This window comes from Lepidochelys kempii, chromosome 1, assembly GCF_965140285.1.
Source record: "Lepidochelys kempii isolate rLepKem1 chromosome 1, rLepKem1.hap1, whole genome shotgun sequence".
Taxonomy (NCBI): Eukaryota; Metazoa; Chordata; order Testudines; family Cheloniidae; genus Lepidochelys; species Lepidochelys kempii.
In genome coordinates, this window is record NC_136380.1 from 56,556,708 (window position 1) to 56,580,916 (window position 24,209).

The 24,209-nt window shown below is 44.5% G+C and overlaps 1 protein-coding gene across 6 annotated transcripts in view; it reads left to right on the forward strand.

Annotated features, from left to right (window-relative positions):
- Nucleotides 1-8,054: 8,054 nt before the first annotated feature.
- DHRS12 (dehydrogenase/reductase 12) overlaps nucleotides 8,055-24,209 on the forward strand; it is a 41,219-nt gene continuing 25,064 nt past the window's right edge. For 2 of the 6 annotated variants that reach the window (XM_073343132.2, XM_073343149.2), the window contains exons 1-5: nucleotides 8,057-8,310; nucleotides 10,749-10,882; nucleotides 15,322-15,404; nucleotides 19,553-19,645; nucleotides 22,329-22,410. In XM_073343132.2, the coding sequence (XP_073199233.1) occupies nucleotides 8,255-8,310; nucleotides 10,749-10,882; nucleotides 15,322-15,404; nucleotides 19,553-19,645; nucleotides 22,329-22,410 (448 nt within the window). In that variant the 5' untranslated portion in view covers nucleotides 8,057-8,254. The other 4 variants (XM_073343105.2, XM_073343115.2, XM_073343124.2 and 1 more) reach the window with 4 other exon arrangements.

Below are 24,209 nucleotides of genomic sequence, written 5' to 3' on the forward strand. Positions count from 1 at the left end.
ATGTTTTGAGTGGCAAGGTGGTCGGACACGACTGAGGACCTTCACCCCAAAATTACCAGATTTGGCTGCTAGGTGGCTGAAACCAAGTGACTGAGGAGGTCATGGCCTCTTATTTTGGAGCAACTATTACAGAGTCTCATTGAGGGCAACTAAGGTTTGGGTGCATAAACAGCAACCTACCACCAAATTCATGGAGGAATTTATGGTGGAGGGTATCCCTAACAACATTACCCATCCATTTCAAGCACACAACCCAGGAAGGAAAGGCAGGGAGTCCTCAATGGTCAAGGAAAAGAAGAGAGAGGATAAGAAGGAAACCCTGCCCATGTGGTGACAAATCATGTGCTACCTGTGTGGGGGTGCAGGACATTTGAAAAGACTGTCCCTATATGGATTGTAATTTGCTGAGTTCTGCGGGTGGACAGAAAACCTTAGAGGCCAGGCAAAATAGACATCCACCATCTTTGTCAGACTGGGGCATCGATGAGGGATGGGCTTGATAGACTCCACTGCAGGATGCTTGTTGGTCAGGAAAATATGGGTGAAGCCCTATTGCATGGTGCTGGGAAAAAAACTAAGACTGATGTGCATTCATAGGGAGAAGCAAACCTATCCAGTAGCCAGAGTACCTTGGAGATTAGGGGAACATTTAATTGGAAGCATGTGGGGGCAATCAAGACCTTCCCCCAATCAGTATTAATTGCAATGGACGGGAACCCTTTTCTTTTAAGGAAGGGGAAGAACACCTGGAAACCCAAATGATTAGAAAGGCAGGACTGGAACAGGAAAGGTGTCAAATAATAAGACAGGAAGCAAAAGAGAAGCTAGAGAATGAAGACTATAGTATTCTAGACAGTGGACAAGTCACAAACCCTGGGGAGGACCCCAGGAGGAGAATGAAAAGGGGGAAAATGTAGAACAAAATGTGGCAGGTGAGGAAGGCATAATGGGAAGCAAAAATTTTGAGGGCCTGAGGGACTCAGGACAAGAACAAGTGGAGGTGGACTTTGAAAGTAACCTGGGTGAAATAGGAGGAAAGAAGACTTCACAAGCAGAGGAGTCCCATGGGGTATAAGGTTGCCCCTGCCTGGTGTGAGAACAGGTGGGCAGGAACAGAGAGGTGGGGGTTACCCCTCTATCAGAGACTGCATCTTTTGCGGATGGAAGATGGAGGAGGCCTCCACAGAAGTTCCGGAGAGCTAGCAGAAAGAAGACTTGACCATGAGAGGGGACAGTAACTTCCAGAAGAAAGGTTTCAGAGTAGCAGCCGTGTTAGTCTGTATTCTCAAAAAGAAAAGGAGTACTTGTGGCACCTTAGAGACTAACAAATTTATTTGAGCATAAGCTTTTGTGAGCTACAGCTCACTTCATCGATGCGTAGAGCCTGAGGGAGGAAAGAAAAAACCCTGGTAGAGGAAAAGAAAAGGGAGGAGGTGTGTGACAGAGTGTGAATGGTCTAGGCTGACTCACCACTCTGTGCAGTTTGCAAACAACCTCACCTAGGCCAAACTGACAAGATAATTGATTAAGCATGGGGTGATTAACCAATTACCAAGGTGATTCAGCTTGTCAGCTGGAAACAGTTGAGTGGCAGGAAGAAACAGTAGGGAAAGGGAAGGAAGGGCTAGAGGAGCCCAAGATCTCAGAGAGGTGGTGAGAGGTTTCTCTCTCTCACCCACCCTGTGCCATGGCAGTAGGTAAAGACTTGGGGGCAAGTTTTATGCTGTAGGGAACAAAGCACATTGTAAATAAAGCACTTAGTGTCGAACTAGCCACTGGTGTGCATAAGGACTGTTTGCAGTCAGAATCTAGGGTGAGGGAACTCTGGCTTGTGACACAGATGTTCTCAGCAAACAGGTCTTTGTCACCTCTTGCATGAAGTTCATGTCTTGCTTATGGATGCAAAAATGTCTTTGTGCTGAGACAAAGCTCAGGATCTATCAAATCCTGTGTACTACCTGTATTGCCATAAGGGTCAGAAACCTGGACCCTCCTACAGGCAGACTCGAAGTGGCTAAAGTCATTCCATATGCACTGAGTATAAAGCAGTTAGACTTTATGCAAAGTGTCACAATCTTGCAGAGATCCAGCCTCCCTTCAGCAGTTCATCATATCAAACAGCAGTACCTGCATGCTCTTCCGCCATGTCACCAGGATGGGCAAAAATACCCCAGCATACCATCTCAAAGTCTCTATGGACGTGCAAAGGGATGCCTGCCCTGACCCTATCTGGCACTGCCCTGGGGCTGCCCCAGAGATTCTTGGATTCATACTATTGAGCCAGATCTTGGAACTTCGCTACATGACATACGGTGAAACACCATCACCCATAGTCACTCTGGCTGGTGCAATGGTCCTTAATAGACTGTGTGTGTATCACCCCTCCCCAGCACAGGACATGCACTGGTTTCTGAATTTGGCCCTAAATAGTATCTGCAATGAAAAGAAACAGAAAGCAAATAATGATTCACAATGTTTGAAACTCAAAAAAAAAAAAAAAAAAAGTCTAGTTATAAAGTATCCATCCATTTGAGTAAAGTATAAGATTTAGCATCCAATCCTGCAGCCAATGTGCAGAGAGAACCTTTCACTGATGCCAGTGGAAATGTTGCCTATGAGAGTAAGGCAGGTCAGGCCCTTTACTAGCAGAAGCCAGCTCTTGTTGCAGTCATATTCTTGCTTTCTTTTGGCACAATACCAATATTGCTAATCCAAGCATTGCAATGAAGTAGCAAAGGGCTCTCAATTTAATCTCAACAATCTCCAGTTTGGGGAATAACAAGACAAGAGTGAAGCTTTGTGATATGTTGAGAACACTGAACTCTCTCAGGTGCTAGAAAACCCTTTCAGATTCTAGAAGGTGCTGAGTAATTTGGCAATGCAAAGCAATGCTGGGTGAAGAAAGCTGAAATGATGCTGTTAAAAATAAAAATAGTAACAGAGTTCAAGGCCCAAGTGTTTATCAGTTAGCGTGTCTAAACTATTGTGTAAAATATGCTGGGGAATTTTTGCACATGAATTGGGATTCCACCCATGCAAAGGTAAGTACAAGCACGAATTCCTATGTCGTGCACCCACATTTACTGCATGCACACTTCTATTTCCAAAAACTCTTTAAAGCAATGTAAGCAGCTTCTGAATGAGCTCTGCCCTGGCATCTAGTGATGCACTGGAGATAAAGACGTCAGGAGCACCATGTTTGCATAGCCATGACTACTCTGCCCACGTGCGCAGCATGATGGAGCTGCTTTCCAAAATAATCAGCAGAACTGTTCTTAGCATGCCCCAATTTAGAGGGGTCACCCTAAACTGAACCTCATTTGCTAAGTAGTGGGCAGAGATGCCAAACTCCAGTGAAGATTTGGGGGTGGGGAATAGGGACAGGTATAGTTGTTTCTGGCCAGTAGTGTAGGCTCTACCTAAGGAGTCCTAGATATCATTTGACCTTCCCCTTTCTAGGACTTAAAGAGAGAGCAGATTAGACTCAGTGCTTGTGAGTGGGGAAGTGCTGCCTTTTAGAGGCACCCAGGGCTGGTGTTACGTTTTCCTAGATTACTGGGTGAGGAGGGCTCAAGCTGGTTCTGTTTGTATTGTTAAGAGGAATTCCTAGATATTGAATCCAGCCCTTACTGCTGTCAACTTCACCTGGCAGAAGGGTTACATGTACATTTGTTCAAGGGGAAAGGCTAATCCCAAAGTACTGATGTTAAATACTAAAATTCGATTGTCTTCAGAATATTTCTTGTAGAATTTCCTCATGTCCCAGTGAGCCAGGAGCTCACCATCTTTCATTCAAATCCCTCCTTACAACTCATATCTTCCTTGAAGCCCACAGTGCTAAATCATGTCAGTAAAATGCTGTCAGCACCCATTATTATTTAAAAACAAAACCCTTCTAAGCTAGTCCCATCCTTTGGGTGTCCGAATGTATTTTTGTGTCTGATATTTCAATATTCATGGACAGATTCTACTATCCTTACGAGGGGCAGCTCTACCAATTTTGCCACCCGAAGCAGTCGCCGCCGAATTGCCACCACCGCAAAAGCGGCGGAGCTGCGGCCACAAGCCACCATGGCAGGAAGAGCGGTGGAGCTGCCGCCGAATTGCCGCTGAGGGACACGGACTGCTGCCCCATTCTAAATGCCGCCCCAAGCACCTGCTTGGAAAGCTGGTGCCTGGATCCGGCCCTGATCCTTACTCCTATTGATTAGTACCTTGGTCCTAAATTAGCCAGAGTCTCATTGATTATGTTCTCAATGTTTTAACCTGCAGCGTGTTACATGTAGGCAGATCCCTGCATCTGCACAAAGACCCGTTGACTTCAAAGCGGCTCTGCATGGGCACAGGTATATATACCTGCATACTGCAGGATCAGGGACTCAGACTGCAATCTCCTCAGAGGAAGGATCATTACTTCACTTGTGTCTTATATTGAACCAAGCACACTTTCAGTGCTTAACAAGTAATAATAATAAAATTAATAAGAATAGTTAATAATAAGGGGAAATAAAACACCAACAGATTTGTCAAATTTCCTTAAAGAAAGAGCTGGGTTTTTTCCCCTGCTAGTGTTCTTTGCTCTTAAGCTGTATTCTCCTCTAAGAATTCAAATAACTCTACCTAAGTAAACAGCTGTGGTATGTAACTTTTTTCCAGTATATTGTTAACCACTGATGGTTACAAGAGTCCAGAATAACAAATTTTTTTAACTAGCGTTAAAATGTGGCACACCATGGAAGCTTTCTGATCGGATGCTAATGTAAGTAAAGCCCAGGTAATGCTCTGTTTTCCTTGTGTTAAAAATTCCCATTCACATAATGTCAGTATGGCACCCCAGGCTGTACAATTTTGCTTATTGAGCTCCATAAGTTACTGTCATATAGCCTTCCTTTTATACCTTACAATTACATAGCTATAGGCAGAGCTTATTGTGCCACCTGGAGTTAAGGCCCATGCAACCTTAATTTGTCCCTGTGTGCATATCATATAATCATATAGAAGACTGGAAGGGACCTCGAGAGGTCATCTAGTTCCATCCCCTGCACTCATGGCAGAACTAAGTATTATCTAAACCACGCCTGACAGGTGTTTGTCTAAACTGCTCTTTAAAATCCCCAATGATGGAGATTCCACAACCTCCCTGGGCAATTTTTTCCAGTGTTAACCACCCTGATGGTTAGGAAGTTTTTCCTAATGTCCAACCTAAACTGACTTTGCTGCAGTTTAAGCCCATTGCTCCTTGTCCTATCCTCAGAGGTTAATGAGAATAATTTTTCTCCCTCCTCCTTGTAACAACCTTTTATGTATCTGAAAACTGTTATCATGTCCAGGGGCAGATTAGGGTTTTGTGGGGCCCTTGGGCCAGAGCAAGTGGAGGCCCCTCCCTACCCCTTCTGCCTGCAGTCCCCCCGGCCCCTCTCCCAGCATTCCTTGCCCCACTCCGCTCACCCGGTGCTCCCGCTGGGGTGCCCCCGGGCTCCAACCTGCTCCTTGGTTGGGGCGCTAGGTGGATGGGCAGAGCAGGGCGAGACCCTGTGCCCCGACCCCGCTTCCTGGCATGAGAATGATGTTTGTGTAGATTTGTTCCTGTGCTTCTTCAGGGAGTTTCTTGAGCAGATGGTGCAGTTTCTTTTGGTACCCCTCAGTGGGATCAGAGAGTAATGGCCTGTAGCATGTGGTGTCTCAATGAGAAACCGCAGAACTGGAATTAATTTGCAAAGTTGACACCATCAAATTAGGCCTGAATAAAGACTGGGAGTGGCTGGGTCACTACAAAAAATAATTTCCCCTCTGTTGATACTCAAACCTTCTTGTCAACTGCTGGGAATGGGCCACATCCACCTTGATTGAATTGGCCTCGTTAGCACTACAAAAAGTAATTTTCCCTCTGTTCATATTCACCCCTTTTTGTCAATTGTTGGGAATGGGCCACACCCACCCTAACTGAATTGGCCTCATTAGCACTGAACCCCCAACTGGTAAAGCAAGTCCCATCTTTTCATGTGCTGTATATTTATACCTGCTTACTGCATTTTCCACTCCATGCATCTGATGAAGTGGGTTATATCCCACAAAAGCTTATGCCCAAATAAATTTGTTAGTCTCTAAGGTGCCACAAGGATGCCTCATTGTTTTTACTCATCAAATAGCAAAACACATTGCCTAAGTATCTTTGGCTAAATAGTACTTTAAAGGGAAAAAAACAAAAGCACCCTAGAGGGAAAATCCATGCTAACCATAACGTAGACTCGCTATGTAGCTTGGGAGGTCATTCCCCAGTGCCAGGAATGGGGACCTGCTATTACAACGGCTAGCAACTGTGTCAAAAGCCACAGAGGGTGCTGTGGAACAGCCGGGGAGATCTCCCAGCAAGAAGCCCAGCTGATTGTTACTGAGTCCTCCCAAGGTTGTGCTAGCCAGAGAGGTGGCTCGGCCACATCAGGGCCCACCGCAGCTGCGCGCTGCTTGCCTAGAGCCTTGCAAATGCACGGGTATCCGCTTTATATCAGTGGACCATTTCTGTAGATAGCTGCGTGGATGCGGATACAAATTTTGTATCCGTGCAGGGCTCTGATAGTAAGAGATGGGTGGGCAGCTGTAAGGAACCGAGGCATGGATCTTCCACTTGCCTTGGGCGCAAGGCCTGGGGGGCAGGGACATTGGGCGGGGGGCTGCTTCAGCCCCAAGCCCAGGGCAGATGGAAGGTCTGCTGTGGCTTCCTACAGCTGCCTGCCCAGCGCTTACCATGGCCGGGCTGAAGCTCCCAGCTGCCCCTCCCGCCAGCCGGAGCTGGGGAGAGCTGCCCTGGCAGCTGTGGGGAGCCTGGGTCCCTCCACCTGCCCTGGGCGGAGGGGCTGGGACACTGGGCAGAGAGGACACTGGGGGCCAGGGACACTGGACAAGGGGGACACTGGGGGGCAGGGATACGGGCCGGGGGCTGCTTGGGCTCCTGCCCAGAGCAAGCGTTGGAGGGTCTTCTGGGGCTCCGCACAGCTACCCGCCTGGCTCTCCCCGAACAGGCTCCGATGGGGGGGATGCCTCGGAGCCTCAGCCCGGCCCGCACCGTAGAGCCCTGCAAATCCGCGGATATCAGCGGAGATTTGTACGTAATTTTTGCGGCTCGCGGATGGGATGCGGAGACGTGTGTATCCGCGCAGGGGTCTCTGCCTGTCCAGAGTACACGAGCCCTCAGCGACAAGACCCCACCGCCGCTGCGCCAAAAAGTGCTGGACAGCGGCAGTGCAGGCTGCGGGCTCCCGCAGAGAGCTGCGGGTGTAGTGAAGGATACTACCCCGCGTAGGAATGTGCTACCAGTAGCACTTATCGATACGTTTAGATTGTAAGAAACTGCGATTGTATTAAACTGCTATCGGCTGTAGCAAATGCCTACAGACAGCAGTTTCTTGCACTATAGTATATGTGAAATTGCTACATGTAGAAATGTAACTCTGTAGCAGTTAGCGATAGGTATAGATTGTAAGAAATAGCTTTTGTAAAAAGCTACTTTATTTGTACATGCTTGAAAACTGTTATCATATTTCAAACTGCCCTCATAAGTCATGTTTTCTAGACCTTAAATTTTCACAAACGTTATAAGTGTACTCTCCCTGCCATTAGCTAGGTCATGTTTTCTACACCTTAAATTTATAAGTGTACTCTCTATGCCATTATCTCAATCGTTAAGGTTTTGAACAGAAACATATCCAGAACTGATCCCTGGAGAACCCCACTCCTTATGCCCATCTTATTTATCGTTATGTCCATCTAGGTTTCATTTCCTCACAGTTTGTTTATGAGGTCAGGGGAGACAGTCTCAAAAGCCTTACTGAAGGCAAGATATACCACATCTACTGCTTGTAGGCTTTTTAAAGCGGTAAAGAAAGCGACCAGGTTGGTTTCACATGTGAGACTGCTTGAAATACCCCCCCCCCTTTTTTTTTTTTTTTTTTTTTTTAGCAAAGTTGGACCCGTGGCTGCAGCAAACTAGAGGGATGTGCTGGCTGTGAGACGGCAATGGGATGACGCTAATTCCTACCTCCAGCGCTTTCTCACCCCGCCCCCCCCACTCCCGCGGGGATGTCAGACCTTCTACCTCGGGTGGCCCGAGCGACCTCTTACCGCTAGCAGCCCCCCAGAGCTGCCAAGGGCCCCGACCGGCTCGGCCCGGGCGTCTCCCGGCCCCAGTGGCTTATCTAACCCCGGGGGCGGGGCGGCGCTTACACAACAGCCGGGCGGCGGCGGCGGCGGCGGCGCCATGTCCTGGTACCGGAACACCGTGTGGTTCCTGAAGGGGCTGCGGGAGTACACCAGGTACCGGCCGCTCCGGGGCGGGAGATCCGGCCCGCCGGCCCCCGGGCTCTGTACCCTGAGGCCGCCGCAACTGGGGGCGGGGCTGGTTGCGAGCCCGTGGCCTCTGCAGCCTTGGTAGGCAAAGCTGCCCCATGGGGTCTCCTCTCCCTCGCCGTGCCCTGAGCCGTCGGGCGGGTTTGGCCGCTTGTCTTCAGCGGGGGCACGCCTCTGTCAGAGGCAGCCAGGCCGGCTCGGGCTGGGTCTGGCTCTTCAGCGGAGCAGGTCTCGGTTTTTGGCGTGGGGGGTTCAGCTGCCGAAACCCTGCGGAGGGCGACCCGGGCGCGACCGAGCACAGAGCAGGCCCGCAGCCGCGAAGGTCTGTGGCTTGGCTGCTGGGCGCACGTGGCGGCAGCGGGGCTCCCCGCCGTGCCTGCGAAACCCTTCGGCAGCCCGGGGGTCTCTTCCCCCATCGGCCCGGGCAGCGAGCCGCGTGACAAAGAGCCCCTGGCAAAGCCGTGGCGCTTGGCAGCTCCTTCCCCTAGCCCTTTACCCCACCCAGATAGATACTGACTTTATGGGCAGGCTGCGGAGCAGATGTTGCCTGGGGGGTAAGGTGACCAGATAGCAACTGTGGGGAAAAAATGGGACGGGGGTGGGCGGGGTAATAGGCGCCTATATAAGAAAATGTCCCCCAAAATGGGACTGTCCCTATAAAAAACGGGACATCTGGTCACCCTACCTAGGGACTGCCACCCTGGCTCAGACTGAGGGATATCTGCTGCAGGACCCTGTCTCTGGCAGTGGCTAGTATCCGCTGCTTCAGAGGAAGGTGTAAGAACCTTGTAGTAGGCAGATATGGCATAATCTGCCCCTGATGTAGGTCTCTGCCTGATCTCTAATAAGAGATTGTCTTAAACCCTTAAATATGAGGTTTAATGTCCCATCTAACATGTTGGTTGCCATTCATTCCAGCTATCCATCTAAATGTTCAGTCCCTTGTCAAACCTTGCTGAGTTCTTGGCCTCAGTGCCTTTCCATGGCAACCAGTTCAATCACATTGTGTGAAAAAGCATTTCCTTTTATTGGTTTTTAATTTCCTACCTTGTAATTTATAAATATATCAGAGGGATAAATACTGGAGAGGGAGAGGAATTATTTAAGCTCAGCACCAATGTGGACACAAGAACAAATGGATATAAACTGTCCACAGGGAGGTTTAGACTTGAAATTAGACAAAGTTTTCTAACCATCAGTGGAGTGAAATTGTGGAATAGCCTTCCAAGGGAAGCAGTGGGGGCAAAAGAGCTATCTGGCTTTAAGATTAAACTTGATAAGTTTATGGAGGAGATAGTATGATGGGATAACATGATTTTGGTAATTAATTGATCTTTAAATATTCATGGTAAATAGATCCCACCCCATCTAACATCCCATCACAGGCCATTAGGCCTGCATTACCCAGGAAAGAATTTTCTGTAGTATCTGGCTGGTGAATCTTGCCCATATGCTCAGGGTTTAGCTGATTGCCATATCTGGGGTCGGGAAGGAATTTTCCTCCAGGGCAGATTGGAAGAGGCCCTGGAGGTTTTTCGCCTTCCTCTGTAGCATGGGGCACGGGTCACTTGCTGGAGGATTCTCTGCTCGTTGAAGTCTTTAAACCACGATTTGAGGACTTCAATAGCTCAGACATAGGTGAGAAGTTTTTTGCAGGAGTGGGTGGGTGAGATTCTGTGGCCTGCGTTGTGCAGGAGGTCAGACTAGATGATCATAATCGTCCCTTCTGACCTTAGTATCTATGAATTTCATTGAATGCCTCCTACCAGGGGTCAGGAAGGAATTTCCCCCCAGGTCAGATTGGCAGTGACCTGGAGGGGATTTCACCCTCCTCTGCAGAGTGTGGAAACAGGTGACTTGCCAGGGTTATCTGAGTAGATCTCATTTGATCATTTCCCTGCCATTGCAGGGACCTTGAGCGCTGGTGCACCTTGGTTCTACCTGTTCTCTGCCTGTGTCACATAGTAGTCTAATCTCTGGTGGGGATCATTTATTTTGGTCTCACTTTGGTGGTTGGGTTTAGAGTATGGGTGCTGGGTGGTGTTGGGGGGCCTGTGAGATACAGGAGGTCAGACTGGATGATCTTGTGGTCCCTTCTGGCCTTAAATTCTGATTCTTGTTTTATTGTGTGTGTGTGTAACACACTCACATTGTAAAACCGATTTCCCAGCTGTGTATATTCTCCACATATTCTTGCTGATCAGTGCCTTTTAATGTTACATGGAAGACTCCTAGAGCAATAGATGGGGACTTGTTATATTTATTAGAAAGCTAAAGAAAATAAATAAGTAGTTAAATTGAGTCCAGGTAGTGGATTCCCTTTTTCCTTCTTCCACTGAAGACTTTGTATTTTTATGGATACAAAATATTCTGTCATTTACAAGTCTTTTAATTGATTTATTCAGGAGTGGCTATGACTCTGCATCCAAACACTTTGTTCCGGCAGACTTGGAGGTAAACGTAACTGGAAGATCCTTCATGATTACTGGAGCAAACAGTGGTATTGGCAAAGCAACTGCAACGGAGATAGCAAAGAGAGGTGAGATAAAGCAGTGGTTCTCAACCAGGGGTACATATACCCCCAGGGATACGCAGCGGTCTTCTAGGGGGTAGTCAACTCATCCAGATCAGGGTTTCTCAACCTGGGGATTATGAACCACTAGGGGGCACTGGACAGGTTTGGGGGGTCACAAGTGCATGGCTGGCATTATGGGGAGGCAAGCAGGGCAATTGCCTGGGGCCCCATGCCACTGGGGGACCTGCAAAGCTAAGTTATGTGCTTCAGCCCTGAACAGCAGGGGCTTGGGCTTCAGGCTCTGAAAGGGGTACAGTAGTCTGGAAAGGCTGAGAACCACTGAGCTAAGCCAATGTTAACCTTTTGGGGATCTTTACCAGGGGGGATTTGATTTAAATCAAATTGATTTAAATCATGATTTAAATCACTGGTCATGAAGACTTGATTTAATCATGGATTTCTACATAAAAGTGCATTCTTGTTGGTTGTTATAACCTGAATAGATATAGATGTAGGCTTAATTTTTAGAAGGTACACACTATACATTTTTAAAGTGATTTATTTTGAAAACTTTTCATATTAGCTTTACAGCTATATCAGAAACCGAATGATTGGTTATTTCATTTACCAAAGGTAATTGAAGCAGATAGTTCACCTCCCAATGACTTCATAAATATCTCCAATTCAACAGGTTAATCATATTTGGAGGATTTTCTTGCCATGCTGTATTAGGAGGAGAACATCAACAGACAGACATTTTAAATTGTTTTATTTAACTAAAACAACAATGTTATGTATTCTGGATTTCTTTTCTTCAACAGCAAACATATAATTTAACAAAACAAGCATATTAATTTTTGAATTTAGTTAAACATTAAAGTTTTTTAAAATCAGGTTTGTTTTTGTTAAAATTGTTTAAAATAGTTAAATGAAACATTTAAAAAACAAATATTAAATTGACTGACAGCCAAGTCAACATGAGAAACTTAAAATATTGGCTTCTGCAGCTAACTCAGTCGTTTTCACCTTCATTTTCCTGTTTGTTCATAATCTGGAAAAGAAAAATAAGCTTTCCTGCTTTTTCAGGTCCCAAACGATTTCTCAGTTTGGAATGAATTAGTCCAAAGGAGGAAAATATTCTTTCTACGCCGGCAGAAGAAGCGACTGCTGTTAAAAGTGAGATTATCACTTCAACAGTCTCTGAATCCAAGTGCTTAAGTGACTTCCACCAGTTCACTGGTGTGACTTTCTTGAAAACATCAGCAAACATATATTTCTTGAATAGGTCACCCTTAGCTCTGAAGTTTATTATGGTTGGCATTATGGAGGAATGATTGCTGGATGTCCATGTCATAGCTAACTCCTCTTCTTCAGCAGTTAAGGTCTGACCCTGGTACTGAGTATTGAGAATATTTGCAAGAAAATGAGCTGGAGATAGTGCATGTCCCATTTGGTTTTTTTAATGCTTGTAATTCAACTCCGTCGTTGCATATTTCTCTTTTTAAGATCTCACTCAGTTCCTTCCAAATTTCAACAGCGTCAGCAATAAAACAGCTATTTCCCTGCATTTTGTTCAAGGCTACAGAAATAGGTTTCAGGGTACTCAGCATGTGTTCCACATTTCTCTGAAGCCCAATGTTGAGAACTTTGGGTGTGACGGTGCCATCTATTTTTTCACGATGTTGTTCACAACAGGCCAGGTCTTGATTTAGTACTCAAAACAGTCCACTACTGAGTTCCATCGCACGTCTTGTGGGAGAGTTAGCTTGCTTTCTCGCACTTTTTTCAGAGCAGCTGCTGCAAAGTGGTTGATACAGAAGTATTTTGCAATTTCAACAACATTTGCCTTTATTTCTGGAACACTGAAGCCTTTGTCTAGGAGGTGCATCAAGTGAGCACTGCACCCGTATGTTGTTAGCTTGGAACTCTCTTCTAAATTTCTTCTCATCTTGGATACATTTGTAGCATTGTCTGTGATCAAGCTGCGTACTAGACATTTGAATTTTTTTTCACAGTTTGTTATAGCTTTTACTGCTACTTCTTGTAAGTATTCTGCTGTGTGTGCAGTTCCTGATCTGTAAATTGTTTCTGTAAGGAAGGTATTCCCTTCTGTTGTCACACAAGCACATACAACAAGATCATTGTGGACATTGCTCCATCCATCAAGACTCAGGTTAACAATTTCACCCTCTAGACCTTTTACACACTGTTCAATTTCTCTTTCGTACACTTTATCCAGCAGTTTGCCTGCAGCATCTGCTCTGTGGGGTGGACTGTATCTTGGTCTTAATGACTGAACCATGTTAATGAAGTGTGGATTCTCAATCATACGGAAAGGAGTTTGTTGCATGGAAGTTTAACTGGAAAAGTGTTCATCCTCCTGAACACAGGATTCTGTTTTTAAAAACATTCTAGCTCCCATCTTCAGGGGTAGGATGTTTCATATGAAACCCAGCTGTCTTCAGAGGGACATATTTGGGGTTTATGCACCTTGCATGGTTCTTCAGCAGATTCTACCATGAGAACTGGTCATGAAACAAAAGTAATGAGTGGAGGGCCTCCACAAATTGTATTGATAAACATGCAGTTGAGAAATATTATGGGGTGGTGTCTAAAGGTCTCCATCATAAATCAAGACAACATTGTCCTAGGCACTGTACAGACACATAGTAAAGTAAGACAGTCACTGCCTCAAAGAATTTATAGTCTTAAAATGTGAGGAGACAACAGGTAGATAAGACCAACAAAAGGAGGGGAGGACAAGGTAACAGTGAGACAATTGCATTTGTACAGTAGTCAGCAGTAACTGCATAGCAACTGCCTTACTTGATTGCATGCAAAAAAATTTCAACTACTATTCTTATACCATGTTCCTACCCAAAGCTTGTGATTTGAGTGGGAACTAGCTATGGTCTAGTCTTTGGAAGGGATTAGATTTATCCCTAAGACTTTGAGAGGTCATAATGATCCTGTGGTGCTTACTTGAGAAAATATTTTTGCTTATAGAATGAAAAGAAGGAGCAGGTGTGCTTGGAGCTCTGTGTAGATTCTGTTCTCTGTGTTGCCTGAAGTCTTAACAGTTGCCTTACATGTGACAGGAGAGCCTTAGGTGACTTCCACTGGATAAAGTGGTAATGTTTTGTACATATCAAAGGGATTAAGGATCCCTGTAAGCAAATCATGGAATACAAATACACTTCAATTTTACAAGTTTGTCCTGTAACCTAGTGTATGGTCAGCAGTCTGAGTGGATCCAGTTGCTGGGTACCATGTGCTTCCAACCCAACTGGATCTATGTGGAGTCTAGTCACTGTTTCTAGCTGTAAATATACTCCCAGGCTCAGACCTCATGTCTGATGCCCTTCCTGGGATGTGCGATGCTGCCTTCCAGCTGCCCTAGACCCTGAAACTGGAGTAACACCTCCCAAGCCCACAGTCACTTGAACCCCCCCCCCGCCCTCGGAGATCTACCTAGACTGTGGTCTCTCTGGACTGACTCATTTAACCCCTTCAAGGACAATATGGCAGGAAAGCAAGAACACAGACTTAGCAAAGGAATTTCTTAACCACGACTAAAGCACATGAATTACAGATCTTTGAAAACAGCAAAAGTCCTGAGACACCCCCTCTCCCAGTCTGATCTTCCCCCTGTTGTTAGTCCATCGTTCGTCAGTGTTTCGGGCTGGGCAGTGTCTGTATTGCCCCCTCTGTCTTGCAAGTTCTCCTTTCATGTGGTGATTGTCAGCTCCCAGTACAGAGCAGAACTCTGCTCTTATATAGGGCCTCCTTCTCTGTACTCAAACTGAAGCTACATATCCAGCAACCATGCTTGCCTCCCACTTGCAGGCCTCTGTGTAGAAAGGCCTTGTACTATGGGGATGCAGTAGTTGAGGCAATCAAAGTCAATAGCCCTAGATTGCAACTTTGATGACTTTCAGGGATGGCCTTCAGTGAGGTGTCAAACACTTTTCCTGAGAAGGTCAGCTATCTGGAGTGCAGCATAACAGGCTGCCCCAGGCAAGTCCAAATTGATGTGGTCACAGTGCCAATATTTCAACACAGGTACAAAATGGACTTGACAATTGAAAGACAAGATGGGTGAGGTAATATCTCTTTTTGGACCAACTTCTGTTCGTGAAAGAGTCAAGCTACGAGAGCTCTGTGTAACTTGAAAACTTGTCTCACCCAAGTATTTCGTCCAATAAAAGATTACCTCACCCATCTTGTCTCTCTAATATCCTGGGACCAACACGGCTACAACAACACTGCAAACAACTCACAGTTTGATACAGTCATACCCCACCCTTTCCCTTTTTAAGCTGGTATGATTCCAGAGGTATTCCTCTTGGGATGTGTGGAAACTTGTATTTAAAAAAATCAAATACCATTTTGTTACTCTTACCTTTCCCCACACCCATTCACTTAACACCTAATTAACTGTGATTCTTATGGAATTCCACCAGGTGGCACACTTCATCTGGTTTGCCGAAATACAGAGAGAGCTGAAGAAGCTAAAAGAGAAATAACAACAGAAACTGGTAATCAGGTGAGTTTAGTATTGAGTTTTTTGTTAAGCACTTTGCCAACAGTAAGTCTTAGAAGATTTTATAAGTAGTTCTCTGCATTATCCCACCCACTTTCATCTTAATGGAGGGTCTGCAAGGACGTCCTTCCCTATAAATGCTCTGTCAGAAGAGGACCATCTCCCCATAGGACGTTAACCTGCTTTTAGCATATTGGTCAAGTGTTACATAACTAGATAACTTCTACATAGGTTCCAGTGTGGGAAAAAACCTGCTACCTTGAGGGAATTGTTCAGAGGGGAAGAGGTATAGACCATTTCTCTAAGGTATCAGGAAAAGTTCTTTGAGTGTCAGTATTGATCTGTAATCCTACTCCCACAACTGTTAATGGGAATATATGCTCAGAAATCACCTCCAACCTTCTCTGCCAGCATGAGTGGACTCTCTTTTGGATAAAACCTTCTGTGCAGAAAATATGAAATCAATTTCAAGTCCTTTTAATCTGTGACCGAACAGTGTGATAAGGAAATCCTGAGCTGTCTTGTGCTAGGGAGCTAAAACCCAAAAGTAAAAAAAATCCGGTCACATGATTATTTCAGGGAAGCAGAATTAGAAGTTAGAAGGACCTCTTTTTGTTCTGTTTGTACAGCACCTAACACATTGGACCATGACTAGGGTTCTAGTGCTGTGATACAAATAAAAATGAAAATCCTTTCTTCTGATTTTCCCAGCATCTCATCTGTCTCTCTTTCTGCTTGCATAATGAGTGTTTAAAGAAAAGATTTGGTAGAAGAGGAGGTCCTTTCTCAGTGACTATTTTCAGTCTTGCATAGAACACATACATATTATCTTGGAAATGCCTCATCATGGGATACATCATAAGATTACTTGTGGTGGTGGTTTTGAGACTGAAAGCTATTAAGGGATGAGGAGGGTTGGATTTTCCTCTAACATCATAAATGAAACTCCATTATGCTATGTGAAACATACATTTACAGACATTGTGTTGGCAAGGAATTTGCATATTAACTAATCAAAGTAAATTTAAAACACAGGACTTTTGATCTGCTAAGTAGAAAATATTTCAGAAGTTAGGGTTTGGTGGTATATAGACTTTACTTTCATCAAAAGTTTTCCCTTCATGTGCTCCATTCTCATTAGTGTTTTTATTACATGCCTACCACTTTAACATTGTTTTCAGAATAGTGGAGGATAGTCATGATGTGACTCTGAGTGTCACTTCTGAAAACTGCTGGTTGCTTATAGTTGTATATCAATTACTTTTTTATATAACAGTCCTCAAGTCCTCTTGTGCAAAAAAATGTACCCAGCTGATCTTCTGTGATTCTGCTCTGGAAGAAGATTACAGCCTTTTCCATGTGCTTGACCATTACGCAACAGAGGTTTTAAAAATAACCTTATTTTAGGACGGTTTTGTTACTTATGAGAGCACCAACAGTCAACCCAATTCAGTTTAGGTCAGTGCTGTCCAAACTTTTCCTGTCGTGCTCATGCGCCCCCTTACCAGTAATGGAATCTGTCTGCCCCCTTCCCATTACTGCACAGCAAAGGCTTCCTCAGCAGAAGAGCATGGACTGAAGGCAGAGCTGGGGCAGAACTGGGGCTGGGGGAGGAGTTGGTCTGGGGGCCAAGAGGGAATGAAGGCAGAGAAGGGGCTGGAGAGGAGCTGTGGCTGGGGGTAGAGCGGGCCTGGCCAGTGCTCCCTTCCCACTGCCGTGGGGGCTGACCCAGGCCCTGCTATGTGCCCCCTGAACATTCCTGCACACCCCACAGTTTGGGGACCACTGGTTCAGATTAAATTACACACACAAAACTAAGTTAAAAACACTATAGGTCAAGCATTCAAAGGTTAAGAAATGATAGTATTAAGGTTGCCTCTGCAACCTTAACTTGTTTTACCCGCTCCCCTCCCCCAAGAATATGCTTTGCAATAGTCTTTAATTACATTATTACACATTATTTTTTTTCCCACAGGAGCCCTGCCTCATTCAGTGCACAGGGTGGATCTGCCCTGTGGATGAATTGGGATTGTGTAGTGGGGGAGATAGTTGTCTGTAGGAACCCTGCCTCATTTGTTGCTGAAGTTGTAAGTAGTAGAGGAGGTGGGGGATTGCAGGAATAGAAAGGATTGTTTTATAGTTTAGGCAGTTGAATGCTGCCATGGAGAGTTGGATTCTATCCCTGCCACACCGGTCCTGTATGATGCTGGGCAAGGAACTTGCAGTAAGTTTTTTGCCAGGTAGCCAGGGGTGTGTGTGTGTGTTTGTTTTTTTTTGTTCCTCATTTTTTGGGTGCTCAGTTTGAGCCCCTTGAAAGTCTGACTTGCAGAAGGGCTGAGCACTTGTAGCTGCAGTTGGAGTCAATGGGAGCTGTATAAAGGGCTGTGTAATGCTTGGAAAAATCAAGTCCTTGGCATCTCATATCAGACACCCAAAATTAGTGGATGCTTTTGATCTTAATCTCTCTGCCTGCATCCCCTGTCTGTGCAATGGGGTCACTTTATAGGGGCAAGAAACTAATAATTCTGTCTTCAGAGCAGGGTTTGAACAGTGTGCTATAGATAAGGCATGAGGCCCTACATTCAATGATGAGGGTAAAACGCAATACGGAGTAGCTGCTCGTTCAGTGAGCACCATGTCTCCTGTGCACTGAATGAGGGGGTACCGTGGAAAAGATAGTATGTGATCATGTAATTCCATATGTATCGTAATGCATACACAGAAGGAGGATGAATTAAGGTTGCACAAGCAACCTTAGTTCAGGCATTAATAACATTCTGTTAACATAGCTTTGTGTGTGTAATATCCTAGGTTGGTTTTTTGTTTTTTGTTTTTTTAAACAAAGTGTGTGTGTGCCGGGGGGGGGGGGGGGGGATTCCATGATGTGGTATCATATTGATACCTGTATGGGGCATCAGCAGGGCAGGAATGCTTAGCTCCATAGCACAGATCTCTGCTACTTGAGTTAGTGGAATAACTGATAGCAGTAGTGCGCTGTCCTCCTCTGTGTGGACCATCACCAGAAGGTAATGATGCATTTTGCCAGTGGGTTTCATAGATATTTGATGACAGTAGAGGAACATTGGGATTCTGGAATCTAGGATTCCATTCCAGGCTCTGGAGGGAGTGTTCTTAATAGTCACAGACCTTTCTGCCCCTGTTCTTCCCCAAAGGCATGACTTCGTCTGCACCATCCCTCCCAGCCCATTACTGTCCTGCTCCTTGCCCCGTCCCAATCTCTTCACCTAGCTGGTTTCAACCTCCACCCCTCAGGCTTCTCCTCCCAGTTCCATTTTCCTTGCCCAGCCCATCTTTGTCTCCCTGTCAGAATCCCAGTCTCCACATCCCAGTCTTATTCTTACCCCCATGATCTAAGGTCAGTCCTCTCTGATGGAGACAGTCCCAGTTTTCTTAAAGGATTTAAAAAAAAAAAAGTAAATGTTGTCTACAGTGTAACTTTTGGAGTTATTCACATGCAGATTCATAATTAGTAATGTAAAAATGATCAAATGGTAGCTTTCTCAGGAAGAACCTGTAGTCTTTGATACAGAGAAGAGGAAGGTTAGAACATGGGTGTCAGGCAATCTAGATTGTATTCTTGGTTCTGTCACAGACACTGTGTGACGTAGGGTAAGTCACTTAACCTCTCTCGTTCTCAGTCGTCATTTCTATAAAATGGAGAGAGTAAGACTTAGCTACATCTGTTTCAGGGGGTTGCGAGGCATAATTAGTTTATGCTTGTAAGGCACCACAAGATCTTTGAATGGAAGATGCTTTGCCAGTGCAATGCTGGAAGATCTAACATGTTTTATAGTAAGAATAGATTAGAGTTTGGAGGCTTATGTAATTGAGTTTTGTTGACTAGATGAATACACCTATTTTTACGTGTTCATGAAAGCACGCTGATAACTGCCATATGCATAGTTTGTGCACCATTTTGCAAGCTTTTCTGTATAATTTTGTCACCATGTTATTAGGGGCTAGAGTTAAATCACCAAACTGTGCATTGTGACCTCAGATGGCTTGGGTCAGGTCCTTGTGTGAGCATCTTTGCGTATAACTTCAGGAGCTAGTTTTAAATCCCATTTAGATGAAAATCAAGAGCACTGACTTTCCATATTGGTTGTAACATAATTCCTTTTTTCTTTTAGAGTATCTTTTTGCACATTCTGGATATGTCTAATCCCAAGGGAATTTGGGAGTTTGCTGAAAAATTCAAGACTGAACATAAGTTAAATGTTTTGGTAAGTTTGCAAGTTTAAATTGTGTACCTCTTTTGGAGCCTTTCATCTGTATCTCTCCATTTAATAGTCTAACCTCTCTAATTCTGCAGTCTTAATTTGTGTATAATTCTGTTGCAAAATAATCCACCTAGTCCACTTCTCTGATCTTGTCCAGCCCCTTTTCATATACATAGATTTCTCATCTTCTGTATCAAAGCTCCTTGTTGCAGCCTTCGGGGCCCTGCACACCTTCGCTTCTGCATACCTCTTTGCTCTCATTTCCTCTTTTACTCCACGGAAACAGCCTGGCAAATTCCCTTATTGTTCTACTCCCATTCTCCTGTCTGATGATTGGTTGGCACAGAGGAGACTGAAGGCAGAGGTGATGTCTAAAGCCCTAGTTTTGCACCAATGTCCATAAAGATGGATCCCGGCACAGAGCGCTTTTGACTTCCGTAGAACTTTGCATGAGTCTATCCAAATGGATGCAGTTGCAGGATCAGAGCCTAAATTAGTGCAATTTACCTGCCAAAGACCTGGAAGGTGGAGTGTGTTTGTGTGGAAGGTGAGGGCAGAGTACAGGAGTAAGTGGGTAGTGCCCCTAACCTGAAACCTTTTCATGCCCTCTTGTTAGCTCTTCCTCTTGCTCTTCATCCTTACTTCTGAATTTGAGAAGGAGGATGTAAGCAGTAAGGGGTGGCATGGAGGAAAGCAAAAAGATTAAAGAATAAGACACAAACTCATCAAAATGTGTACATGTCTGGTGGGAGACCGTGAGATCTTGTTGTCATCCTGGTCCTTCCTATCCATTTCTGGTCATTTTTATATCTTGACTTTACTAAAGCTTTTGATACTATCTCACATGACCTTCTCATAAACACACTAGGGAAATATCACCTAGATGGAGCTACTATAAGGTGGGTGCATAACTGGTTGGAAAACCATTCCCAGACAGTAGTTATCAGTGGTTCACAGTCATGCTGGAAGAGCATGATGAGTGGAGTCCTGCAGGGATCAGTTCTGGGTCCAGTTCTGTTCAATATCTTCAATGATTTAGATAATGACAGAGAGAGTGCACTTATAAAGTTTGCGGATGATACCAAGCTGGGAGGAGTTGCAAGTCCTTTTGAGGATAGGATTATGATTCAAAATGATCTGGATAAACAAGAGAAATGGCCTGAAGTAAATAGGATGAAATTCAATAAGGACAAATGCAAAGTACTCCACTTAGGAAGGAACAATCAGTTGCGCACACACAAAATGGGAAATGACTGCCTAGGAAGGAGAACTGTGGAACGGAATCTGGGGGTCATAGTGGAGCACAAGCTGAATGACTCAACAGTATAACACTGTTGCCAAAAAAGCAAACATCATTCTGGGATGTATCAGCAGGAATGTCGTAAGCAAGATACAAGAAGTAATTCTTCCGCTCTGCTCTGCGCTGATTAGGCCTCAGTTATAGTATTGTGTCCAGTTCTGGGTGCCACATTTCAGCAAAGATGTAGACAACTTGGAGACAGTCCAGAGAAGAGCAACAAAAATGATTAGAGGTCTAGAAAACATGACCTATGAGGGAAGATTGAAAAAATTAGGTTTGTTTATTCTGGAAAAGAGAAGCCTGAGAGGGGACATAATGATTTTCAAGTACATAAAAGGTTTTTACAAGGAGGAGGTAGAAAAATTGTTCTTCTTAACCTCTGAGGCTAGGAGAAGAAGCAATGGGCTTAAATTTCAGCAAGGGAGGTTTAGGTTGGATGTTAGGAAAACTTCCTAACTGTCAGGGTGGTTAAGCACTGGAATAAGTTGCCGAGGGAGGTTGTGGAATCTCCATCATTGTCTAACCTGTTCTTAAAAAATCTCCAAAACCTGTCAGGGATGGTCTAGCTAATACTTAGTCCTGCCTTGAATGCAGGGGAATGGACTAGATGACCTCTCAAGGTCCCTTCCAGTCCTATGATCTTCATTGCTAGTGTCTTCTGGAATACAACCCTTGGGACAGGGGCTGTGTCTTACTGTTCAAGCAGCTGGAACAAATGGAGTGTTTGGGAAGGGCAGGTTGTGGGGAGTAGCAGGAAATGAGCAGAGAAGTAGGTAGGGGTGTTTTTTTCTAGGACCTTGGAAGGGAGGATGAGAAGCTTGAACTCAATCCAGAAGGTGAGATGAGCCAGTATGGGGAGTCGCATGGAGAAAACACACATTACCTGTATACCACTTGTTAGTTCTTAACCAAAACATGGTAAAATGTTAGTGACTTTTCACTGGTACAGAAGAAACAAACTGAGAATACATAAATGCATAGCTGTGCTGATGTGGAGTCATTTGGATCTTTAAGATGAAACTGATAAACTACCGTACATGCTTTTGTATTGTAATAGTTATGCTCTGCGAATCACACATTACTTCATTGTGTGCAAAAGGGCCAAAAACTAACTGCAGTAAGGCACCATGATGTCTGATGGCTCTTATAATCTTGTTTGTTTAGTTAATTTTATCAGATTTCAATGAAATGTATTACACTTCCTTGTGAAGATTGTTTTCACACAGCAACTGTACTGTCAGGGGCAGATTATCATAGCTGGAGTTGCAATTTGCACACCCTGGTGCATTGAAACAAGCTGTAATTTCATACCATGTCACTACCAGAGATCAAACTAAAAGCAGGGGGTGTGTGTTTTGTTTTTTAATACTGAGCTGTGTCTTGCAGATAAACAATGCAGGCTGCATGGTAAACAAAAGAGAACTAACAGAGGATGGACTTGAAAAGAACTTTGCTACAAATACCTTGGGTGAGTTCAGCAGTCTTTAGATAAGACTCTAAGGTACTCCTGTGCATCTGTTTTTGTTTATAGAAAGGCATAGTCTCATGTAGCTGTGCAGGATGTTTTCTTCTTGAATTGAGAGAGTAGGAGGATTAGACTCATATTGCAAAAAATATACAATTTGTACAGAAGGTAACGTCTCATGTTTCTCCCACATGCATAATATTCTCATACTGACCCCATATTTTGTTCATTGCTCTGAGAATAGCGCATAGCAATTAAAGCTAGTTAAACCATTTTGAAATTTCAGTGGAAAATTTTCCCATTGGCTCTGCTAAGGATACTCTGTAGTGCCTTTCTTTGCAGGATCTGCAAGACACTCTAACAGCTGTCTTAGGGTTCAGATGATTCTTACAACATTCAAGTATATTTCTTTTTTTTCTTTTTTTAAAAAAGATGACACATTAGTACCGTGGTAGCACCAAAAAGCTCCAGTTGACATCAGGGCCTCAGTCATACAGAGCTGTACAAAAAATCCTCACACATAAAAATAGGTAAAGGTTGGAGAGAAGGGATGCAACATCCAGGCAGAGAGACTGGGTAATGCTTGGCAAAGGCCATGGGAGTTCCATGTGGTGTTTAATACATTATGACGAACTGGTGGGGGGAACATAGGAAGGCAGACAAAGAGTTGGGGGGGGGGGGGCCACTGAGGGTGAAGGGCAGAAGAGGTCTGAGTAAGCAGGCAATCATCAGAGGGAAATGTCCAGATTTTAAATGAAGAAAGTAGTCATCACTGATGTTCAGGGGGTTGCAAAAATCACTTCTGTGAAAGGAAGTGTTTGTTTTAGGGGCAGTTGGCAGGGACCATATTTTTTATTCTGTTTGTACAGCACCTAGCACTACAGGATCCTGGTCCCTGATTGTAGCACTTAGGTGCCCTAGTAATACAAATAATGAATAATAAGCATCTCTGGTGGTTGACTTTGCCAGTTCTCTGTCCCACCCTCCAAACCCATGTCGGTTGGGAATGGAGTTGGGTGAGTCCCGGGCCACCCAGATAGGGTCACCTGCTCAGTTCTGGATCTAAGGGGTTGGAGGTAGTAAGCCCTGTTTGGACTTTACTCTTACACTGTTGTTGCTCTGTTTCTCTGGCTCCTGATTACCTTTTTGAAAATCCATATTTGGGCAGCAATGTCTCATACTTGACTTGCATGTCAATGAGATTTTTGTTTTTAAGTCTGATTACGTTCGTTGGGCTAACATTTTTCAAAAATGTTGGAGCTGATGGAGGGAATGCATTTTTCTTCAGCTACACTTTCCATACTTTTTGTGCTAAAAACTCAAAGCAGGGTTTGTTATTTCAACTTCAGATTTGCCCTGGATCTACTCTATAATAAAGAATAAAAGCACCTCTGACCTTTCTGAAGAAATTGTCTTTCAGTTAAACTAGTTTAAACCCCTTGCACTTTTTCAAACAGTTCAGTAATTCACTAAGATGCAATGGCTCCAGATACAAGCACACTGAAACAAACACAGCTGTTTGAATGTGAAATTACTTTTCATTTTTTTAAACAGCAAACTAATTGCCATAAAACACATTCGTACATCAGCTAGTATAGATTTGTATCACACACAACTAGGGTAAACTGCAAACTGTAAGTCAACCATATTGCATAGATTCTAGTTAACATTTACAGTGCAGAATACAACTGTACATATGTCCAAGAGGCTGTGAATTATGGTGCCTGAGGGAACTGTAACTCTGAATTGCCTGTATTTTGTGGAAATTGGAACCATACATCCATTCTTTTAGGAATTAATAG